The sequence below is a fragment of the Microcaecilia unicolor genome, chromosome 3, assembly GCF_901765095.1.
Source record: "Microcaecilia unicolor chromosome 3, aMicUni1.1, whole genome shotgun sequence".
Lineage (NCBI taxonomy): Eukaryota > Metazoa > Chordata > Amphibia > Gymnophiona > Siphonopidae > Microcaecilia > Microcaecilia unicolor.
This window is the reverse complement of record NC_044033.1, coordinates 458560523-458582906: the sequence shown is the minus strand read 5'-3', so window position 1 is coordinate 458582906 and position 22384 is coordinate 458560523. Positions and strand designations below refer to the sequence as shown.

General features: G+C 44.6%; 1 protein-coding gene across 2 annotated transcripts in view; it reads left to right on the top strand.

Annotated features, from left to right (window-relative positions):
• The window catches only part of ELOVL5 (ELOVL fatty acid elongase 5), a 123595-nt gene that overhangs the window by 44202 nt on the left and 57009 nt on the right, over positions 1-22384 (top strand). For both annotated transcript variants that reach the window (XM_030198965.1, XM_030198966.1), the window contains exons 5-6: positions 5998-6169; positions 13211-13335. In XM_030198965.1, coding sequence (XP_030054825.1) covers positions 5998-6169; positions 13211-13335 — 297 coding nt within the window. The remainder of the gene's footprint in view (positions 1-5997; positions 6170-13210; positions 13336-22384) is intronic.

Here is a 22384-nt window from a genome sequence, read left to right as displayed (position 1 = left end):
TTGGTAATTTTCTTTCTTTTAGTCATAGCTGATGAATCCATGAGCCCTCCCTCTGTGGTTCATTATGTGATTCATGTTAATTTTATGTTCAGTTTTTCCTGTAGATATGTTCCCTCATTGGGAGAAGTTGGAAAACATTCTTCAGGATTTCTGTTCAGTTACAGGAGGATGAGTCCATTCCCTCCTTTGACTCATAGCTCCAGTTTTGGGGCGTTCATCCACTGTGAGGAAAGTTCATGTTATGCTTCGCGGTGTAACACTGCTTTGGAAGCTTCACATACTGAAGAGGCAGATGGAGCTAGCTGGCCATGAGGCACTATGGTTTTTTAGTGCTCTCTATCTCCCCCTGCTGGTTGATGGACACAACCCACTCGTAATGGATTCATCTGCTATGACTAAAGGAAAGAAAATTACCAAGTTAAGAACCTAATTTTCCCATACATATATTTTCACTAAATCCAAAATGTAAGGGTGTACATGATTCAATTAAGTCATCCTTATATCTCCAAGTTCCAGTCCTCAGATTCAGCCGACAGCAGCCAGTGTGTTTTTTTTTAGGTTTTTTTTTTTTTTTTAACACTTACATTTGCCAGCTAGATTAGCCCCCAATGTTCAGTGCCCAAAATCTAGGGCAAATTTTGCTGTGGCTGGCTGCCAGAGCTTATGCAGTTCCTGACTGATAAGCAGCTGGGGCTCACGTGAGAGGTAAGAGAGCTATGCAGCCTCCAGCTGAATATTGGCCAGAACCTGCATAACTCCTTCCCCCCCCCCCCCCACCAATCCCTACAAAAAGCTCCCCCCCCCTCCCTGGGCCTACCTTCCCTCCCTAGTGGGTGCAGGAGCAAAGCCCCCTTGCTACTGCTTCTTGCCTTTGCTTAAAAAAATGGCAGCTGTGACCTCTCACAACAGTAAGGCTGCTGCAAAAGGTTGTAGCAGCCATTTTTTCTAAGCAACAGCAAAGGGTAAGAGTGAAGGCCATCAGGGAGGGAAGGTAAGCCCAAGGGTGGAAGGTAGGCTGAGGGGATTGGAGGACCCTCCCCCCCCCCCCCCCCCCCCCGGCCAAAAAAAAAATTAAACGGGTCCCAGCCAATATTCAGTTCTTTTGGAGCTGTCCTAAATTAACCCAGTTCCCATCACCCACATAACCCCCAGCTCCTCTCTAACGCCTACCCCTTCCTTTTACTGACCCTGACCTGCACAACCCACTTTTTCTGGGACCAGTCAGAGGCAGTATTCAGCAGCACTTGCCTGTTTTAATGCCAATGAATATTGGGGGTTAGGTGGTAGTAAGCGATTTAAGTGGGTAGGAAAGGCTCCTGCCTGCTAAATCCTTTTGAATATTAGCATGCTTGAATCTGTTAGTGAATGCCATTAGATAAGATCAGAGCAGTGCCGTAGCGAGGGCTAACGGCACCCGGGGCGGGTCGCCGCTGCGCCCCCCCCCCCCGGTGCAGCACGGCGCGAACCCCCCCCCCCCCCGGACTGCATTGTTACCTGCGGGAGGGCCGATCCGCCCGAGTGCACGTCACTCGGAGCTGCGTCGGCCCCGCTGGTTCCCTGCTCTCTCTGCCCCGGAACAGGAAGTAATCTGTTCCGGGGCAGAGAGAGCAGGGAACCAGCGGGGCCGGCACCCCCCCCCCCCCCGAGCGCTTGCACCCAGGGCGGACCGCCCCTCCCGCCCCCCCCCTTCCTACGCCACTGGATCAGAGGGCTAATGCAGCTTGTAATGCAGGCATGTCCTGCTTTCTAACTGACAGAATTGGCATTGACGCTGACAGAGCATTGAATTTTGTTGGTGGTTGCTATGGTATATTGATTAGAAATACTAATTTAATAACAAAATTGTCTGAATTGATAGTAATTCCAGACAATGGAATCAAGTAGCTAGCAGCCAATTTGATTTCACTAAGGTTTTATGTATAGCCATAAACTAGTCCAGGACTCTTCAATCTAGGTTTGGCCCAGTCTTTTGTGTTTTGTATGGTGGTTTTTCTGAAATACCCCTAGCAACATTATTTTTCAAGAGGTGTAATCAGAAGCAACCAAGTTAGGCAAACCTCCAGTCAAGAAGTGAAGGCATGTCAGTCCTAGTTTTAAAAAATTAAAAAAATTTCACAACAGGAAGGACATGACAGTGTTGCAGAGCACAATATAGCAAGGTCTCATGGTAAAGGTTTATTCACAAGGATGTAGAATATTAAGTACAAATTTAGATCGTAAGCCCTTTAGGGACTGGGAAATAGCTAGTAAAATAGTAGATACAGCAGAAAAAGACCTGCACGGTCCATCCAGTCTGCCCAATGTGTACCCAAATATATCTCACCATAAGCTACTACTATGAGCTACATCTAAAAATCATTTGCACTGTAACGTGGTGCTAAATAAAAACAATTAAAGCATTGCAGAATAGACATGAGTTAATGTCTGTCTAGGGGGTGGATGTCTTTCTTTAGTTTCTGAGGCCTATCAGCTTCCTCCTAATCCTTTATATTGCTTGCTCATTCATTCATAATCATTTGGGGTATTTTGCCCCTATTTAATGATTCTCCTCTCTTGACAGAGGTTATGCAATCTCATCCATTATGGCTGAGCAGTGGTTGAGGCTACTTGGACCTCTCCATTCCTAACCAGGATCTGTGAACCTTGTCACTGTAGAATCACCAGCCCTGCTTGGCCTAAGAATCAGTGTCCTAGCCCACGAATCAAACCTTGGTCCTTTGCATGACAGTATCTGTCTCCATCATTAATCTTGGAGAAGCATTCTGATACACAGATAATCTACCAGGAAGCAACAATTTGCAAAACAAGGGGAAAATTCTTTTTAAAATCAGCTCAGTAAATGAGGAAAAACAAGTGGCAAATGCACAAATACAGTAGGGAGCTATATTTTGATGAAGTCTGAACACATGAATGGTTAAGGAGAGTTAAACTGAAATCTAAGGATGAGAGAATGATGGGCTATAGGTGAGATGGTTCAGAATAAGCATAGAAAAAAGCCTGATAAAACACACATGTAGATTCTGTATAGAAGAGCTGGAAAAGATGATTCATCTTGTAGATGGTCTCGAGGTTCTGATCAGAGAAAATTAAATGTTTTCGGAGTATGACAAAAACTGAGATAAGAAATTTGTCTTGAGGAAAAACATTCCACAGCTTTGCTTCTTAGAATTTAAAAAGAGGAATCAATTTATTTTAAATCTAATTCCTCTATTTGGAGGGAAATTCTAACAGACAGTGAAAAGGCAACTTTGTTAAATGCTTGGAGACTAGGCTTGTTAGGGAGTAAAAAAATAATCTGGACTGAAGCCTCGAAGTGTATTAAATTATATAGGCCACTTAGCAAACTCGAGCCTGGATTGGCAGCCAATTTAGTCATGTCAGAAGTGGAGTAACTCTATCATACTTCCTAGCTGTAAAGATCAACCTAGCAGAAGTATTTTGCAAAACCTGAAGTTAATTTACCACTTTGTGGAAGTTCTGAAATACAAATTATTGCAATAATCAATGTCTGGTAGAATCAGTAATTAGACCAAGAGTCTGAAGAGGTCCTCAAAGTAAGATGTAATTAAGCATAGCTGCAAATTAAAGAATACAATCCTAAATAGTTTTTTCACCTGAGGCTCCATATTTAAAGCAGAATATAAAACAACTCTTGAACCCTAGACATTCTATCAACAGGGAGGGTTAGTCCTGAATAAAGGGTATGTATAGGTACTAGTTCAGGGGCATTATTGTACCAAAGGTTTTCCAAGGACAAGCAGGCATAATATTCTCACATGTGGAAGACGTCATCCACGGAGCCCGGTGTGGATACTGCCATAGTGCACTGTCACTTTAAAACTTTGACGTGCCCCCACCGTGCATGGGCAGCTGTCCTCCCACCTGATGGTTGAATGCAGGACCAGCAGTCTAGTATTTTCCACTGAGCAAAAAGGTTTGTTTTCTAATCTCTTTCCTTAGCTTGTCACTTTGCTTTTTAGTGCCTTCCCTTTTTCGGGATATTTTTTCATAGTCTTTTTCTTAAATTTTACAACTTGTTAATTTTTTTAAATTCTTTTTTCTTTTTTCATTTTTTGGCCTTTGGAGCCTCTGAGCCCTTCTTTTTCTGGGAAGCATGGACCATTTTTGGGTACGCGACTGCTCAAGCTCCCTGGGCCATTGAGCTTTTCGACCTTGTATCCAACTGTTTTCCCTCTGTCAAACGAAGATGCCAAGCAGCTTTAAGAAATGTAGGCAAAAAGATAGAGGAGATGATCCACAACTATCACCCGACGTGGCCATCTTTCACCCACAGGTTGCATCAGAGATAACTAATATGCAAAACAACAAAATTAAAATCATATAAATCATAATAATCAACTTCAAAGTATAAAACACAAAAAAGCTTGATAAATAAAACTACAAGAAATGGCTATTAAAGCAAAGAAAGACAGTTTTTATTGAACAAGTCAAACAAGGAAAGAAAATAACCTACATTAATGGGGGGGGGGGGGGGGGGGGGGCAGGGATCCAACAATGAAAATTTCCTTCAGAAAATCTAATTGAGAAGAATCCCAAAAACAGAAATCTATTTTCCTTATTAGGGCTGTTCAATTAAAATTTTTAATTGCATGGCTGATCGTGATTAAAATTTTAATCGTGTGATTGATCACGTGAAGTGTCCCTCTCACATTTTCACCTGTATAGATTGCAGATGTCAATTCTCAAAACTGACATATTGTACTTAAATTATAAACTGAAAATAAAATCATTTTTCTTACCTTTGTTGTCCAATGATTTTATTTTACTAATCATCTTATTCCCTGTCTCTGGTTCTGTTCCTCTCTGTGCTTTGAACTGTATTTTCAGGGCCTCCTCTCTCTTCACTATTTCTTTTCTCTTCCTCTCTTCTTCATTTTTTCCTCTATAACATCTTTCACATTCAACTTTCTTCCATTTTTCTTCCTCACAGGAGAGAGCAGTGTGATGTGATTAATAGAGTTAAAATTATTAGATCAAGTAAAAAATAAAAATTAAAAATTAAATGTGATTAATCGCAATTAATCACAATAAATGAACTGCCCTACTCCTTATAGATAATCATACATCTGCAAGGAAATCTTAAAAAGTATTGCACCTAAGGCTACTACATGGTCCTTATAATCAAGAAATTTTTTACGTAGCAATTGGGTAGCCCTAGTAACATCAGGAAAAATATGAATACTCTGTCCACAAAACTTTTGATGTTTCAAAGAATAAGCTTTGAGTATCAGGATATTTTTTTCCTGATCAGAGGCTAACGTAACGAGGAGATATGTTCTAAAATAAATAATATCCTGAGACAAATTTAAAAAGAAACTTGCCATGGAAGTAAAAACTTCATAATAAAAATTTCAGATATATTTGAAGGAAGAAGCCTGTAAGTCTTTCGGACTATTTTATTTTCAAAATTTCAAAGGATAAAGGGGCATTCGGGAGCACAAGGCCATAGCCGCAAGACTAAATTAAGTCATCGTTTTACTCTTGAGCCATCAATAGGAAGTGCCAGGTAATGCTTTTCGGTTCGCTTTATGCACATCCATATGGTTAAGAGATTTTGCCTGATCTTCCATAATCTTAAATATTTAGTTATCTAAAGCAACTGTTCACTAAGCAACCTAATTCTGCAGCTTTGAAAACTGGAAAAGTGTTCTGTGCTTTTCTAAGGCCAAGAACAAAAAAATCTGTTTGCCTGCTTGTATATTGGTACATAGGTTTAAATTTAAGGATCTTACTCTTGAAGTCCAGCTTCTGTGTTAAAGCCTGTACTTAATAAGTCCTGCTCAAAGCATTAAGAAAGTAAAATTTCTGTGTAACTTATAACAGCTACCTGCTGACAAATCAGAACATGCTGTACTTTAAGTTATTAAGGATTTGGCGATTAAACCATGCTTTTTTACTCCTCAAACTTTAACTCCCTTAGTTTAGTGTAGGAAAGTAACTGGACACATCTGATTTTTTGTTTCTTTCCCTACTTAGATCATCCGTGTCCTGTGGTGGTACTATTTTTCAAAGCTGATAGAGTTTATGGATACCTTTTTCTTCATTTTGCGGAAAAATAACCACCAGATCACTGTCCTGCATGTCTACCACCATGCCTCCATGCTGAATATCTGGTGGTTTGTTATGAACTGGGTACCCTGTGGTCACTGTGAGTATTATGGTCAAGGAAAGATAAAACCACGTATGTTTACGGTTCAACTGTGTAATTCTGGATAGATTAAAATGGAGAAATAGCTGTTTACAAAGCTGTAGTTCTAGTAAAATCAATGTTGGATAATCCAACTGACAGCTGAAGCAGTAAAATCATGAAGATATCTCAATAAATGTTGAGCCACCATTATTTTGCCCTGTCGTGCCTGTAGTCACCTACTTCCCATGCAGGTTCACACTATCCCAGAGAAAAAACAGCTCAAGGAAGTTCAGAATGATTTGGTGGAACCAATAAATGTGTGAAACTTATTGTACCATTAAAAAAAACCACACCCAACCCAACAAATAGACTTAGAAATCTGACGAGGCAACAAAACAGACTAGAGACATCAAGGTAGTATTTGGAAGAATTTAATCTTGCAATTTAAAAACAAGCTTGAGTAAAAACCCATGTAAATGAAGTATTCTATAAATTGTATGTAAAATTTCATTGTTAAGGAAGTGTGAAACATTCTATATGTCTGTTTTTAGCTTGAAAAAAGAAGTTTGTATTCTGTCAGATAGTTTGAAAAGCAAAGGAGTTTGGAAAGTTATTGCAGAGCCCAAAAGAAATTTCCTGGAAGATATTATGTAATTTGCTTCCTCGAAGAGAAATAGTAGAATATGTAGGAAGAGAAAGCAGTACATTTCCACTGCTGGTGAGATCTAGTGCACAGATATTCAAGCATTCCAGTCTTGCCGTACAGTCTGCCAGCAAATTGTCCACATGCATATGTAAGACAATGGTGATTAAAAAATATTCTGCTACATAGTATTGCATCAGTATTATGCCTGGAATTTTGAATGGCCTCATAGCTGGAGTGAGCTTTGGCAGCTTTAGAGCATGGGAAGACAGACTTCTGAAATCTCAGTCCCATAAATGGCAAAGATAGATGAGGATCAAGGCTGGTGTGGACTCTGACAGCAACTCCAGTAGTTGGGAAGTAGAACTAGTGCTGGGCGGACTCCTATGGTCTGTGCCCCAGAATTGGTAGGGGGAGAGAGATTAAGTATGGTAAAATTATGTATCATACCTGATAATTTTCTTTCCATTAATCATAGCTGATCAATCCATAGACTGGTGGGTTGTGTCCATCTACCAGCAGGTGGAGATAGAGAGCAATCCTTTTGCCTCCCTGTATGTGGTCATGTGCTGCCGGAAACTCCTCAGTATGTCGATATCCAAGCTCCATCCGCAGGACTCAGCACTTAGAGAATTACACCCACAAAGGGACACTCTGCCCAGCTCACCACCGCTGAAACGGGGGAGGGGAATTAACCCAGCTCATCCCCACACAAGTGGGGGAGGGGAATCCGGCCAGCTCATCCCCGCGGAGCGGGGGAGGGACACCACCCCGCCGATGCGGGGGGATCTGGCTTATCCTGCAACCGTGGGAGGAGCTGACTGACCCTAACACCGCCGAAGCCGGAGGGGTACAAAGCTGCCCTACAGCCGCACGAAGCGGAAGGGAGCGCCGGCAGAATTTGTCTCAATCCAGCCCCGTAAAATGGAGGGGAGAGGAATGCAGCAGCTCACTGTAACACAAACTCGTCTCAACTCTTGAAGAATCCAATTGAAGAAACTTGAACACGAAGTCCTCCTGAACAGGAACTGAAGACTAAACTTGAACCTGAAATGCAACCAGAATGTAAACAGTACAGATATCTGGGAGGGGCTATGGATTGATCAGCTATGATTAATGGAAAGAAAATTATCAGGTATGATACATAATTTTACCTTCCATATCATCATGCTGATCAATCCATAGACTGGTGGGATGTACCGAAGCAGTACTCACCCAGGGCGGGACATTGAAATCCCTGACCGCAACACTGAAGCTCCAAACCGGGCCTCCGCCCGAGCAGCCACAGTCAAGCGGTAATGCCTGGAGAAGGTGTGGGCCGATGCCCAAGTTGCCGCCTTGCATATCTCTTCCAAGGAGACGGACCCGGCCTCTGCCATCGAGGCCGCCTGAGCTCTAGTGGAGTGAGCCTTCAGCTGGATAGGTGGCACCTTCCCCGCGGCCGCATAAGCCGCTGCAATGGCTTCCTTGACCCATCTTGCCACTGTAGGCTTAGCAGCCTGCAGACCCTTACGAGGACCTGCAAACAGGACAAACAGATGATCCGATTTCCGGAAATCATTGGTCACTTCCAAGTATCTGATGATGACTCTTCTCACATTCAGATATTTGAGAGCAGAGTATTCCTCCGGGTAGTCCTTCCTACGAAAGGAAGGGAGACAGAGCTGCTGATTCACATGGAAGCGAGAAACAATCTTGGGCAGGAAGGAAGGCACTGTGCGAATAGTCACTCCTGCCTCAGTGAACTGCAGAAAAGGCTCTCGACATGAGAGTGCCTGGAGCTCGGAAACTCTTCTGGCTGAAGTGATAACCACCAAAAAGACTGCTTTCAACGTCAGGTCTTTCAGAGATGCCCTCGACAAGGGTTCAAAGGGCGGCTTCTGCAAGGCTCTTAGCACCAGGTTGAGATTCCACGCAGGCACCACTGAGTGCAGAGGAGGGCGCAGGTGATTAACTCCCTTGAGAAAACGTACCACATCTGGCTGCGAAGCCAGGGAAGCACCCTTCAGGTGGCCCCTGAAGCAAGCCAGAGCCGCTACCTGGACTTTAAGGGAACTGAGCGACAGGCCTTTCTCCAGACCTTCTTGCAGGAACGCCAACACTGAAGAAATTGGAGCAGTGAAGGGAGAAAGTGAGCCTGCTTCACACCACGCTGCAAAGGTAAGCCAAACCCTGGCGTAAGCAGTAGAAGTAGAGCGCTTCCTCGCTCTCAGCATAGTGGCGATGACCTTGTCTGAGAAGCCCTTCTTCCTCAGACGCTGCCGCTCAATAGCCAGGCCGTAAGACCAAAGGGGGAGGGGTCCTCCATCACCACGGGACCCTGATGCAACAGGCCCTGCTCCACTAGCAGCCGCAGAGGGTCGTCCACTGAGAGCCTGATCAAGTCCGCATACCAGGGACGTCTGGGCCAGTCCGGACCCACCAGGATTATCCGGCCCGGATGCTTTGCCACCCGGTCTAGTACCCTGCCCAACATGGGCCAGGGCGGGAACACATAGAGAAGCTCCTGTGTCGGCCACTGTTGGAGAAGAGCATCTACTCCCAGAGATCGAGGGTCCCGTCCTCTGCTGAAAAAGCGCGGCACTTGGCAATTGGCCGATGACGCCATCAGATCTAGGCTCGGCTGGCCCCAGCGCTTCGTGATGTCCAAGAACGCCTGAGCCGATAACTGCCACTCTCCGGGATCCAAGGTATGGCGACTGAGAAAGTCCGCCTTGACATTCATGACTCCGGCAATGTGGGCCGCTGACAGCTGTTCCAGGTTCGCTTCCGCCCACTGGCATAGATTCATGGCCTCCTTGGCTAGAGGGGCGCTCTTGGTACCTCCCTGGCGGTTGACATAGGCCACAGCCGTGGCATTGTCCGACAGGACACGTACTGGCTTCAATGCCAGTACCGGGAGGAACTCCAAAAGCGCCAACCGAATGGCTCTGAGTTCCAGGAGGTTGATAGACCACTTTGCCTATCAAGGAGACCAGAGCCCCTGCGCTGTCCTTCCCAAGCAGTGGGCTCCCCAGCCCATCAAAGAGGCGTCCGTCGTGACGACAATCCACTCCGGGGTCACAAGAGGCATCCCTGCAGACAACTTGTCTGTCTTCAGCCACCAGCTCAGCGCCTTGCGCACTGCTGGGTCCAAAGGAAGGCGCACAGCATAATCCTCCGACACCGGAGTCCAGCGCTGCAGCAGAGTGTTGTAGTGGTCTCATATGAGCGCTGGCCCAGGGCACTACTTCCATCATGGCCGTCATAGAGCCCAACAGCTGCACATAGTCCCAAGCCCGAAGCGGAGAGGCTACTAGGAACTGGTCCACCTGAGCCTGAAGTTTGACAATCCGATTGTCCGGCAGGAACACTCTGCCCACTTGGGTGTCGAATCGAACTCCCAGATACTCCAGGGACTGAGTCGGGCGCAGCTGGCTTTTCTCCCAGTTGATGATCCACCCCAGGGAGCTCAAAAGAGCAACCACCCGGTCCACAGCTTTGCCGCACTCTGCATAAGAGGGGGCTCGGATCAACCAGTCGTCCAGATAAAGATGGACTTGTACTCCTTCCTTTCGCAGGAAGGCCGCGATGACCACCATTACTTTGGAGAAGGTCCGCGGAGCAGTAGCCAACCCGAACGGGAGGGCTCTGAACTGGAAGTGTCGGCCCAGGACTGCAAAACGCAGAAAACGTTGATGAGGAGGCCAGATGGGAATATGCAAGTACGCTTCCTTGATGTCCAAGGATGCCAGGAACTCCCCTGCCTTCACTGCCGCTATAACAGAGCGGAGAGTCTCCATGCGAAAGTGCCGAACTTTCAAGGCCCGATTGACCCCTTTGAGGTCGAGGATAGGCCGTACAGAACCTCCTTTCTTTGGTACCACAAAGTAAATGGAGTAACGTCCCTTGCCAAGCTGATTTTCTGGCACCGGAACGACCGCACCCAGGCGGATCAGATTGTCCAAGGTCTGCTGCACTGCCACAGCTTTGACCGGAGACTTGCAGGGAGAGAGTACAAACCCGTCTCTTAAGGGTCGGCAGAACTCTAGCTTGTAGCCATCTCTGATGACTTCCAGCACCCAAGCGTCTGAAGTTACCCTGGTCCACTCGCCCAGAAACGAGGACAAGCGTCCTCCAATCTGCACTGGGCCATGGACCAGGACCCCGTCATTGGGCACGAGACCCTGGGGGAGGACCGGAGGGCACACCTCCGGGACGGCGGTCTCTGCGAAAGGAATGCTGCTTGGGGGAGAAGTTCCGAAGAGGGGGCAGAGGAGCCCGACTTGCCCGGGCGGTACCGACGGGCTTCCTGAAACCGTCCTCTGGAGTTACCGGGGCGAGCACTGGCCCGAGCCCTGACTTCTGGTAACCTCTTGCCCTTAGACGTGCCGAGATCGGTCACAATTTTGTCCAGCTCGACCCCAAAGAGCAGCTTGCCTTTAAAGGCAACTTAGCCAGGCGGGACTTAGAGGCGTGGTCAGCAGACCAATGCTTCAGCCAAAGCCACCGCCGCGCAGAGACTGTCTGAGCCATACCTTTAGCCGAGGCTCTCAAGACATCATACAGTAAGTCTGCCAAATAAGCCAAGCCTGATTCCAGGGCCGGCCAATCAGCCCTCAAGGAAGGATCCGAGGGGGAAGCCCGCTGCACAATCGTCAGGCACGCCCTGGCCACATAGGAGCCGCAAACTGAGGCCTGCAAACTTAAGGCAGCCGCCTCGAAGGACGACCTTAAGGCCGCCTCCAATCTTCTGTCTTGGACGTTCTTTAGGGCCGTGCCACCTTCCACCGGCAACGCCGTTTTCTTAGTCACCGCAGTGATTAAAGAATCCACGGTAGGCCAAAGAAAGGCCTCCCGTTCACTTTCAGGCAAAGGATAGAGGCGGGACATAGCCCTAGCCACTTTGAGGCTTGCTTCCGGGACATCCCATTGAGCCGAAATTAAGGTGTGCATGGCATCATGCACGTGGAAGGTTCTAGGCGGGCGCTTCGTCCCCAGCATAATGGCGGAGCCAACAGGGGCTGAGGGAGAGACGTCCTCTGGAGAGGAAATCTTCAAAATGCTCATGGCCTGCACTAACAGGTTGGGCAAATCCTCTGAGCGAAAGATCCACGCTGCAGAGGGGTCATCCGCTCCATGCGAGCGGGAATCTGTCTCCTCCAAGGAATCCCCAAAGGACCGTTGGGAGAACTCAGATATGCTGCCCTCATCTACATCAGAGGAGACAGAGTCCTCTAAGGCCTGGGAATCCACCCGAGGGCGTTTACTTCCGGGGGCCTCAACCCCTTTATCGGACAAGGGAGAAGGTGCAGCGTTTTGCATAAGGAAGGCCTGATGCAGCAGCAAAATAAACTCGGGGGAGAAACCCCCCAGACTGTGCACTTCAGCAGCCTGGGCCACAGCCCTAGACGCACCCTCAACCGGCGCTCGCAAGAGCGGGGGAGAAACATGCTGCGCATCCAAGATGGCGTCCGGCGCGACACTCCGCGAAGGAGCTGCGCGGGAAGAACGGCGCTTAACTTTAGCCGCTTTTTTGCCGTCGCCCAAATCAAGGGCGGCCATGGCATTAACGTCTCCCAGCTCAAGGGCGGCCCAAGGAGAAGTCGTCCGAGCAGAGTGGCCGGCCAAGATGGCAGAGGTGAGCAGCGGGGGATGGGCGTTTATGGCGGGGAAAATCCGCCGCACCGGAGGAAGACCCGGGACACTGACCGGCCTCCAAACTGACACCCAACAAGGGCGAATCAGACTTTAAGACCCCCGCTAGAAGCGCACACGCGGTCCGGGGAGCGATTCTTCGTGCCCTCGCCCTCCGACGCCATAGGCCACGTGGAGATCGATCAGGGAACCCCCTGCCCGCTATAAAAAGGTAAAAATTACCTGCTTCTCGCTCCGAGCTGTAACGAACTGGTGTCTCAGTGAGTAGCTGCAATAAACGTTGAAATAAACGCCCTTAAGGAAGTCCAAAAAATTTATTATTTTTTTTTTTTTTAATGGAGCCAGCGGGAGGGGGGAGAAAAGGAGGGACCTGGCACCACCAGGTTTGCACTTGCTCAAGAAGAGCCCTCAACCCCAGGTACTCAACAAAACCTAAAAATTAGGCTTGGAGACCTAGCCAGAGCTGCTGCTGTGTGTGACCACCACCTGCTGAGATAGAGAACATACTGAGGAGTTTCCAGCAGCACATGACCACATATAGAGAGGCAAAAGGATTGATCTCTATCTCCACCTGCTGGTAGATGGACACAACCCACCAGTCTATGGATTGATCAGCATGATGATATGGAAGCCAGTGTTTAATCATGAGTGCCAGATAACAACTGTGGCCACCTTGTTGAGCAAACTGGATGGACCGTCAGGTCCTTATCTGCTAACATTTACTATATCTCTATGTATTGAATTTGTATGGAAATAAAGTACTATTTTGTGTTTTCCAGCCTACTTTGGTGCCACTCTTAATAGTTTTATTCATGTGCTCATGTATTCCTACTATGGACTATCTGCCATTCCAGCCATTCGCCCGTATCTGTGGTGGAAGAAATATATTACTCAATGCCAGCTGGTGAGTTGAGTTAATGTTTCCTATCACCAGGTGGATGAAACTGTCTATAACTGTCATTTAACAGAAATAATTATTGAACTGACCCAATTAACATGAAACTCTCTAGTGCTGTGCCCTATTCTTTCTTAGACTGTAACTCGTTTTGTAAATTGTATTCCTTAATTCAGTGTGTGTTCTTGATAATTTTATACAAGGCACTGGCTTCAATTATAAAAAGCCCCATTCTTTCATACAATACTATACGTGGCTTATATTCTGCAATATCTCCAAACACTCGTCGCAGAGTAGAAATAGGAAGCACCCCAAATGGTATAAATAAAGATAAAGGTTATAAGCAGACCACAAATCAGTCTATATCTGTGTTAGAAAGCGTATTGTTAGAACCATGTCTAGAAACTAGTAAACAGACTGAAATAACCTCTGAAGGGGCGGGGGGGGGGGGGTGGAGTGGGAGGGGAGGAAATGTTAAAAAATTTTTGATGATATCGCAACAAACGTACTCAGTTTGTCTTATTTTCAAATGGATATATATGGCGATTGTTGACTGTTAATCCTGTTATATCATCAATAAAAATTGTTGAAACATAAAAAAGAAAGCATATAGATCTTCAAACTTTACCTAAAGAAAAGATAAGAATAGGAGGATTTTACATAATTCGGTAACTCATTCCAAACCTTGGCGGACACACATTTAAAAGAGAGTCTAAATATATTAATTTTATATCTCTGCAACTTGGAAATGCTAAATTATAAAAATCAGCTGTTTGAGAAGCCCTTCCAACATTTAATAATAGACAGTAATTTGTTAAACCTATCTGATTTTGACCTGCAAGAGATTTATAAACCATACATGTAATCTTAAAGTTTATACGAGAAGAAACTGGAAGCTAGTGGAGCTTTTTAAGAAGAGGAGGTAACTCTCTCTCTAATTTTTTCTTAAACAAGATAATTGATAACCAATGCCCAGTGAAAAGCAGGGTGTTTGAGAGGAGGTAAAGTAAGCAGGGTGGAGTTTAGATTGATCTGTCACTTGGATCAATTGAATGTTGGTTATGTTGCGTGACAGACTGAAGTACAAGAACAGCAGAAAGAAGACGCACAATGACCAATGCATTAACAGATCTTGGTTATTTTACTTCCTCTAGTTCTTGCTCATTAAAACAACATTGTAAAACATTAAAGCTGGCATTTAATTTGAGCATTCCTTATCCATTCCTTATCTTCCTGCTAGACCAGTTTGTATTAGTAGATGTGCCCCTCCCCCCCCCCCCCCCCCCCCCCCAACCAGCGATGGAGGTAAAGAACACTGATATTCAGTGACATTGCCACAGTAAGGTTGGTGCAGTCTGGAAATCTCCAGTATTCTCCGCTTCCATCAGATGGTTGCAGTTTTTCAAGTTTGTTTATACTTGATATACCACTAACTGGTGCAACCGTTCAACAGTTCACAATAATATGGTATTAAATTAAAGCTAAAACAAAGAAGATTAGAAAAAAACTAAAAGAAACGGTTACATATTGGTTTCAAAACAAAATTGACTAAATCTGCCCAACCTTGAAAATTGGTTAGTCACTCGTTTCAGTGTACTTCTAAGGTACACATTGGACATGGAGACTTAGTAAGGATCTCATCTACCTGAAATGAAGATGATAGCATTGGAAGAAAGAACAGAATTGTGTAATAGACATTCCTGCTTCCATGAACCAAAGAAATGGATCTGTGCATGTTAAACTTGTAGCTCAAAATTCTCTTAGAAGACATAGAAACTAAGAATAACTACATAGATTCTTCCAAGATGCTCCTTAAAGGGAGTCCAAAGATGGGAAGTTCCAGTGCTTTTGCCAGAAGTACAGTGCAGCGTACGTCTAGTAGCGCTTTAGAAATAAGTAGTAGTAGTAGAATCAACGCCATTCAGGATAGGAGAAACACACAGGAGGACATCTAGCGTCTCACCTTAGAAAAGCCACATTAGATGTGATATGAGAGACTCGAGAAACTTTCAGGGGACCTTCAAAGTTTAACACTTGTAACTTGAAATTAAGGACCCCCGAGCAATTTCTGCTTTAACTTTGGACTTGAAGAAAAAGATGTGAAAATTTTAAGAGGCAGAAATGCCACCTCTGTACACCTGTCACCAAGATTCATCAAACTCAAATATGCAGAAGTATTCTGTATAGTCAATGTAGGCGCAGTGGCTTGTGTTCAATTTGAAGAGTCATTTGTCTAGCATAGTTATAAGTACGAAAACACTCCAGTGCATACACTGACCAGAAGCTCTTTCTCAGTTGGGGTGTAGTTTTGCTTTACCATTGCCAATGCTCAGGATGCATATGCAAGAAGATTTTTTACAATTTACAAAAGGCAGGCCTCTAAACCATGCTGGCTAGCACTACATTTTATCACAAGATCAACAATGACATAGAATCCCAATATTAAGGCCTCCCTTAATAAGCGCTTCACTCTCTAGTGCTGTGCCATGTCTCTCAGGTTGCCAAATTAGCTCGTTTTCCTGCTTGAGCAGTTGTCTAATGGGTGAACGTTTCAGAAAAGCCAAGTACAAACTTTAATAGATTCATCACCATCCCAAGTAATCTCGAGATGCTATATTTATCTGTAGCGCAGGCCTGTTGTCTGTCGCTTCGACCTTCAAGGGATCTGCCTGCAGTCCTTCCACCAACAGTACACATCCCATAAATTCTGTAGACTTGCAATTGAGGTGTGACTTTTCTTGGTGTAAAAAAATACATTTTTGTTTGCATCTAAGATGGCTCAATGTTATCTCCACAGCCATAGACCAGCAGGTCATCTGAAATAAAGGCCAGCCCTCTCAAGCCAGACAGTGCATTGTGAAGGTGCCTCTGAAATTCTTCTGGTGCCACAGATATTCCAGAGGGAAGTCTGTGCCACCTATATTTCCCAAGCATAGTCAGGTTGCTGCTCTGATCATCTAGGACCACATGCCAGAACCCACGGTTAGTGTTAAGGCGGGAAAAAAAATTAACAATTGTGTAAATTTGGGAGAATATCTTCCAGGGTTGGCATGGTGTAATGATTTTGACAGAGCGCGGTTATCCATTCAGACAGCTCCTGCTTCTTAACCGGAATCCCATAATCTTCCAGGTCTTGTATTTCTGCTTTAACTTTCCCCTTGATATTGACTGGCAGATGTCGCAAAAGTGTCTGGACAGGCTGGACAATGGGGTCTCATCCAGCTCTCCATATACATAATTAGTGATAACATTCATAATATGCAGTAAAAATTAATTCTGATACTAATAAAGTGCACTGTATGTATCTAAAGCTCAACAAAGTGGAAAAAAATTAATATACATATGCCCTTAAAAAAAAAAATAATCACGTCACAAAGTAAGGATAAATACAAGGGTGCTGCCATCACCAATTGTGTAAAACATTAATTGTGACTTAAAAAACTGGATGAAAAGAACTAGTGATATAAATATGGATGTCAGATAGTGACAAACCAAGGGCCCTGTTTACTAAGCCGCGCTGAAAGCGCATTAGCATTTTTAGTGCACGTTAACCGTATAGATGCCCATAATATTCCTATGGGCATCTACACGGTTAACGCGTGCTAAAAATGCTAGCTCACCTTGGTAAATGGGGCTCTACGTGATACATTACAAGTGTTGAATAAAATATAGTAAATCAGGAATGCAAAATATATTATAGTAGTGCTAAAAGTACACTGCATCCATGAAGCATTAATGAACCAAATAAGCAATATCCTGAAGATTGTAAAAGAATTCTTATGGTACTTGACTGATAATCAGAGTGCTAAAAATGCTACTGCCTTGTATATATAAGTACAACTACCTAAAAAAATGACAGAGCGCTGCTGACAAAAACAAACCTACACTATCGACCTCCATGTGCATGAGTGGAATGATATCATCAAACCTGAGTAATGTAAAATCTGATAATGACATTAATCTTACTTTGTCTAAGACTGCAAGAACAGTTGAAGAAAACATAAGTGCAAAAACTAGCTCACCAGAAAATACTTTGTTTCAGAAGAGAGACAGTCAAGAAATGATCTGAAAATATGAACAAATGTGCTTCAAACACATAAAGGGGGAGATTCTATATATGGCGCCTAAAAAATTTGTGCGGAAATCATTGCCAACTAAGCAGCACCCAGTTTTAAGCGCGGTATATAAGTACATAAGTATTAAAATTTTTTTCAGACAATTATTAAACATATACAAACCTTTGATCAGATCCCAATTATTATCGGAGGGGACTTTAATTTGGTATCGGATCCTCTGATGGATAGTACTGGTTCCGTAAGGGCCTCTCCGTTGAACCTTACTAGAGGAATCCCTTGGGTTTGTTCTGAACTGGACTTAGTGGATTCATGGCGCTTGCTGCACCCTAGCACGCGAGACTTTACTCATTTATCAAGAGCACACGGGACGCAGTCCCGCATAGATTATCTATTACTATCAGGGACGATTTCGCCTAAATTACAACAAGCAGAAATTGGTGCTACTGCAGTGTCTGATCACGCAATGATCTGGGTGGTGTTGGATTGGAACAGAGAAGAGAAGATAGGGTTTCAGTGGAAATTCCCCAGGGCCTTATATCATGATCCTAAATTTCACTTGTTTATGAAGGAGAAATGGGAAGAGTATGTAGACTGCAACCAAGAAAGCTACATTAGAGATCCGATCCTTTTCTGGGAAGCAGCAAAGGCGGTCTTGCGGGGACATATTATTTCATACTCGGTGTATCAAAAGAAAGCGAAGGAGGCTGAGTTGGTACGGCTTGAGCTTCAAGTGAGAAGAGATAGACAACAGTATGGGCGCAAGCCGACAATAGAGAATAAGACTAAACTCCTGTCCTCGCAAGTGGAATTAAATCAATTGATCCAGACAAAAACGCAAAAGTCACTGACCTATTTTCGCTTCCAGCTGTACAAGCATGCTAATAAACAAGGTAAACTGTTGGCGCGGATGGTTAACCAAGTGGGCGGGCGTAGATGTGTAGTTAGAATTCTGAACGAGCAGGGTTTTTATTCTCATACAAATGCAGATATCAATAAGGTGTTCAGAAATTTCTATGCTGACCTATATTCGTCGCCGACTGATATAGGGCTCGAGGCAGCTTCGTACCTGAAGGGTCAAGAGCTTCCTCAGATACAAGAGGCACAACGAGAGATGCTTAACGCGGAGATTAATGAGGAAGAAGTGAGATGGTGTATTAGAACTAGTCCTTTTTGCAAGTCACCGGGGGTAGATGGCTATACATCCGAATTCTACAAATTAATGGTAAATGATATAGTATCATGCTTGACGGAGGTGTTTAATGCCATAGTGCGGAAAGGGCAATTGCCGGAAACATTGCGAAAAGCACAGATCATTGTGCTGCTCAAACCAGGTCGAGACCCAGATAGAGCGGGCTCTTATCGACCTATTTCTTTATTGCCGTTTGAAGCAAAGCTGATTGCTAAAATCTTGGCAAATCGTTTAGCTAGAGTTTTGCCATCATTGATCGCAGAGCAGCAAGTGGGGTTTGTCCGCGAGAGGTCAGTAGCACGTAATTTGCGGAAGATAATATTAGCACTAGAGACAATCCATAGAGACTCCGTACCATCGTTGTTAGTGAGTTTCGACGCTGAAAAAGCGTTTGACCGTGTTAACTGGTCCTTTATGTATGCGGCACTGGAGGCTTATGGGATAAATGGTTATTTTATTGAAGCCATTAAGGCTTTGTACCAGGAGCCAGTGGCAGAAGTATTGATCAATGGAATAGTTTCGGATGTCTTTCCGATAGAGAGGGGCACACGGCAGGGTTGCCCACTCTCACCTCTCTTGTTTGTATTGGTCATGGATTCACTGATTAGAGACATAGTGCACATGCCAGAGGTGAGGGGGGTACAGGTGGGTCAGGAACAATTTAAGTTGGCAGCTTTCGCGGATGACTTGTTGGTGATTTTGCAGGAACCTCGGACTTCCCTAGCAGCACTTTTGGAGATATTCGAAGAATTTGGAGATTACTCAGGTTTTCGTCTCAACCTAGATAAATCTGAAGCTCAGACTTTATATATGTCTGATACAGAGTGGTCTCAGCTCAATTGCCCTCTGAAACGAACGGAAGAAGTCTTTAAATATTTAGGTATTCAATTGCCGGGGGATCCGCGGAGGCTGTATAAATTGAATATTACCCAATTGTTCTCAGCTACCAGTATGCTTCTGGAGAGATGGAGAGAGCTGCCGGTGTCACTGCTAGGCCGAATTTCACTGTTCAATATGATCATCTTTCCCAAGTGGCTTTATTACTTTCAGACCTTACCACTATGCCTCACCAAAAGCGATTGGAATAAACTGCTTGGTATGCTTTCAAAATTTTTCTGGCATAGGAAAAGGCCACAGATTAGTATGGAAAATCTGATGGATGGATGGAATAGAGGGGGATTTGGCATATTGAACCTATGGTGGTATAATAGAGCCTGTATGATCCGACACCTGAGAGACTGGCTAAAGGGAGAATCACGTTGTACCCCATTGCAGATGGAAGCGGATTGGTTGCGACCTCTGCATTTTAATTATGTACTGCAGGCTGAGGCTTTAGATCTGCCTATTTATGTTCGTAGAAGTATGTTGGTGAAGCCATTGCGGACGATATGGGGGGAGATGGCAAGGCTCTGGTCCTTTGATGCACATATTAGTAGATTGCTACCCATTAGAGGTAACGGAAACTTTAAACCAGGGTTAGAGAATAAACGTATCCGGAGCTGGGGAGATAAAGGACTTCACATGGTGGAGGACTTTGTAGACAAGGATGGGCGCCTTAAATCCATGGACTCCTTGAATCTCAATTCTAACACATGGGCAGATACATACGCCTTTAAACAGGTTTCTCATTACATTCTCACGCTGCCTACACACTTTTTGGAAGTTGATGTGACCTCCAAATTTGACGAACTTTTTGATACGCCAACAACTGATCCAGCTTCTATCTCAATGTTGCACAAAAGGTTATTAATGAGTAGACCACCAAAGAATCTCGAAAAGTTGGCCAGGAAGTGGACGGCAGATATACAGAAACAGATTAGTATAGACGTATTAAGGAGCAGCTTGAGGCAGATCAGGGGACGGATTAGTAGCGCGGAATTGAGGGAATGCCAAGGAAGAAGTATTTACAGGGCATACACTTCATTGTCAAGATTATATCAAATGGGTAGGGCGGAATCATCAGCTTGTGGTAGGTGTGGAGATCCCAATCATAACTATTATCATGCTATGTGGGCTTGTGCAGCGATATCCGCTTACTGGGAACAAATAGCGAAGTTCTTATGCGAAATCCTGGGGCGGAGGGTGACATTGACACCGGAAACGGCCCTTTTGGGGGTCGATTTACTGAAGGGGAAAGGTACCGTTAGTCATAACCTGCTAATCTTTAAAGCATGTCTCGTGGGAAAAAAATGCATTTTAGTTAACTGGATACATTTAGAGGCACCATCGTTTTGGCAATGGCGCAACAGGTGGCATGCGTTGCTACTAATGGAGCTGCGAGATTCATATTATAAACCCAAAACACAGCGTAAATTCTACTTAATATGGGAATCATATATCAATGCTTTAGCCCCTAGGGCCCGGAGTTCCATCCTTAATCGACTGAGCTTGGACCCAGCGAAATTAGCTACAGGTTTTAGATAGTGAATAGGTCAATTTCCCTGGGCGATTGGAGATATGTAGCTGCCTGGAAGGGGGGTGGACAAAGGGGGGAGGGAGGTTACAGGGGGGAGGAATATTAGAGGGGTAAGGAAGGGCAGAAGGGGGGTTGCGGGGAGGGATATAGAGGTATGGATAAAGAGAAATAGCTGGGAGTAGAGAGGGAGGAAGCTAAAGAGAAAAGTGATGGCTACCTCTATGTTGTGATTACAAGTTGTTCATTTGTTTCCTGATGTATCTTGAACATAGCGTATAAATATTGTATTGTCTGTGATAGGTCATCAATAAAATTGTTTAAAACTAAGTACATAAGTATTGCCACACTGGGACAGACCAAAGGTCCATCAAGCTCAGCATCCTATTTCCAACAGTGGCCAATCCAGGTCATGAGTACCTGGCAAGTTCCCAAAACAGTATTATACATTTTAAGCTGCTTACCCCAGAAAAATAAGCACTGGATTTTCCCCAAGTCCATAATGGTCTATGGACTTTTCCTTTAGGAAGCCGTTCAAACCTTTTTTTAAACCCTGTTAAGCTGACTGCCTTTACCACATTTTCTGGCAGTGAATTCCAGAGTTTAATTACACGTTGAGTGAAAAACAATTTTCTCTGATTAGTTTTAAATTTACTACTTTGTAGCTTCATCGCATGCCCCCTAGTCCTAGTATTTTTGGAAAGAGTAAACAGACGATTCACAACTATCTGTTCCACTCCACTCACTATTCTATAGACCTCTATCATATCTCCCCTCATCCGTCTTCTCCAAGCTGAAGTCTTTCCTCATAGGGAAGTTGTCCCATCCCCTTTATCATTTTCATTGCCCTTCTCTATACCTTTGCTAGTTCCACTATATCTTTTTTGAGATGCGGTGACCAGAATTGAACACACATTTGAGGTACGGAGCGATACAAAGGCATTATTAAGTCCTCATTTTTGTTTTCCATTCCTTTCCTAATAATGCTTAACATTCTATTTGCTTTCTTAGCCACAGCACACTGAGCAGAGGGTTTCAACGTATCATTAACGACACCTAGATACCTTTCTTGGTTGATGACTCTTAACATAGAACTTTGAATTATGTATCTATAATTTGGGTTCCTCTTTCCCACATGCATCACTTTACACTTGCTCCTATTAAACGTCACCTGCCATTTGGATGCCCAGTCTCGTACGGTCCTCTTGTAATTTCTCTCAATCTCTTGTGATTTAACGGTGTGGGAATCGGAGAGCAGCGTCGGGAACTTGTAATTCCTGCCTTCACACCTCTTCGGTGCAGGCGGCAGCGGGGCGGACCAATCGGATCAGGTCTCAGGTACGCTGTCGGGCACCTCCGGACGGCAGGCCTTTCGCCCAG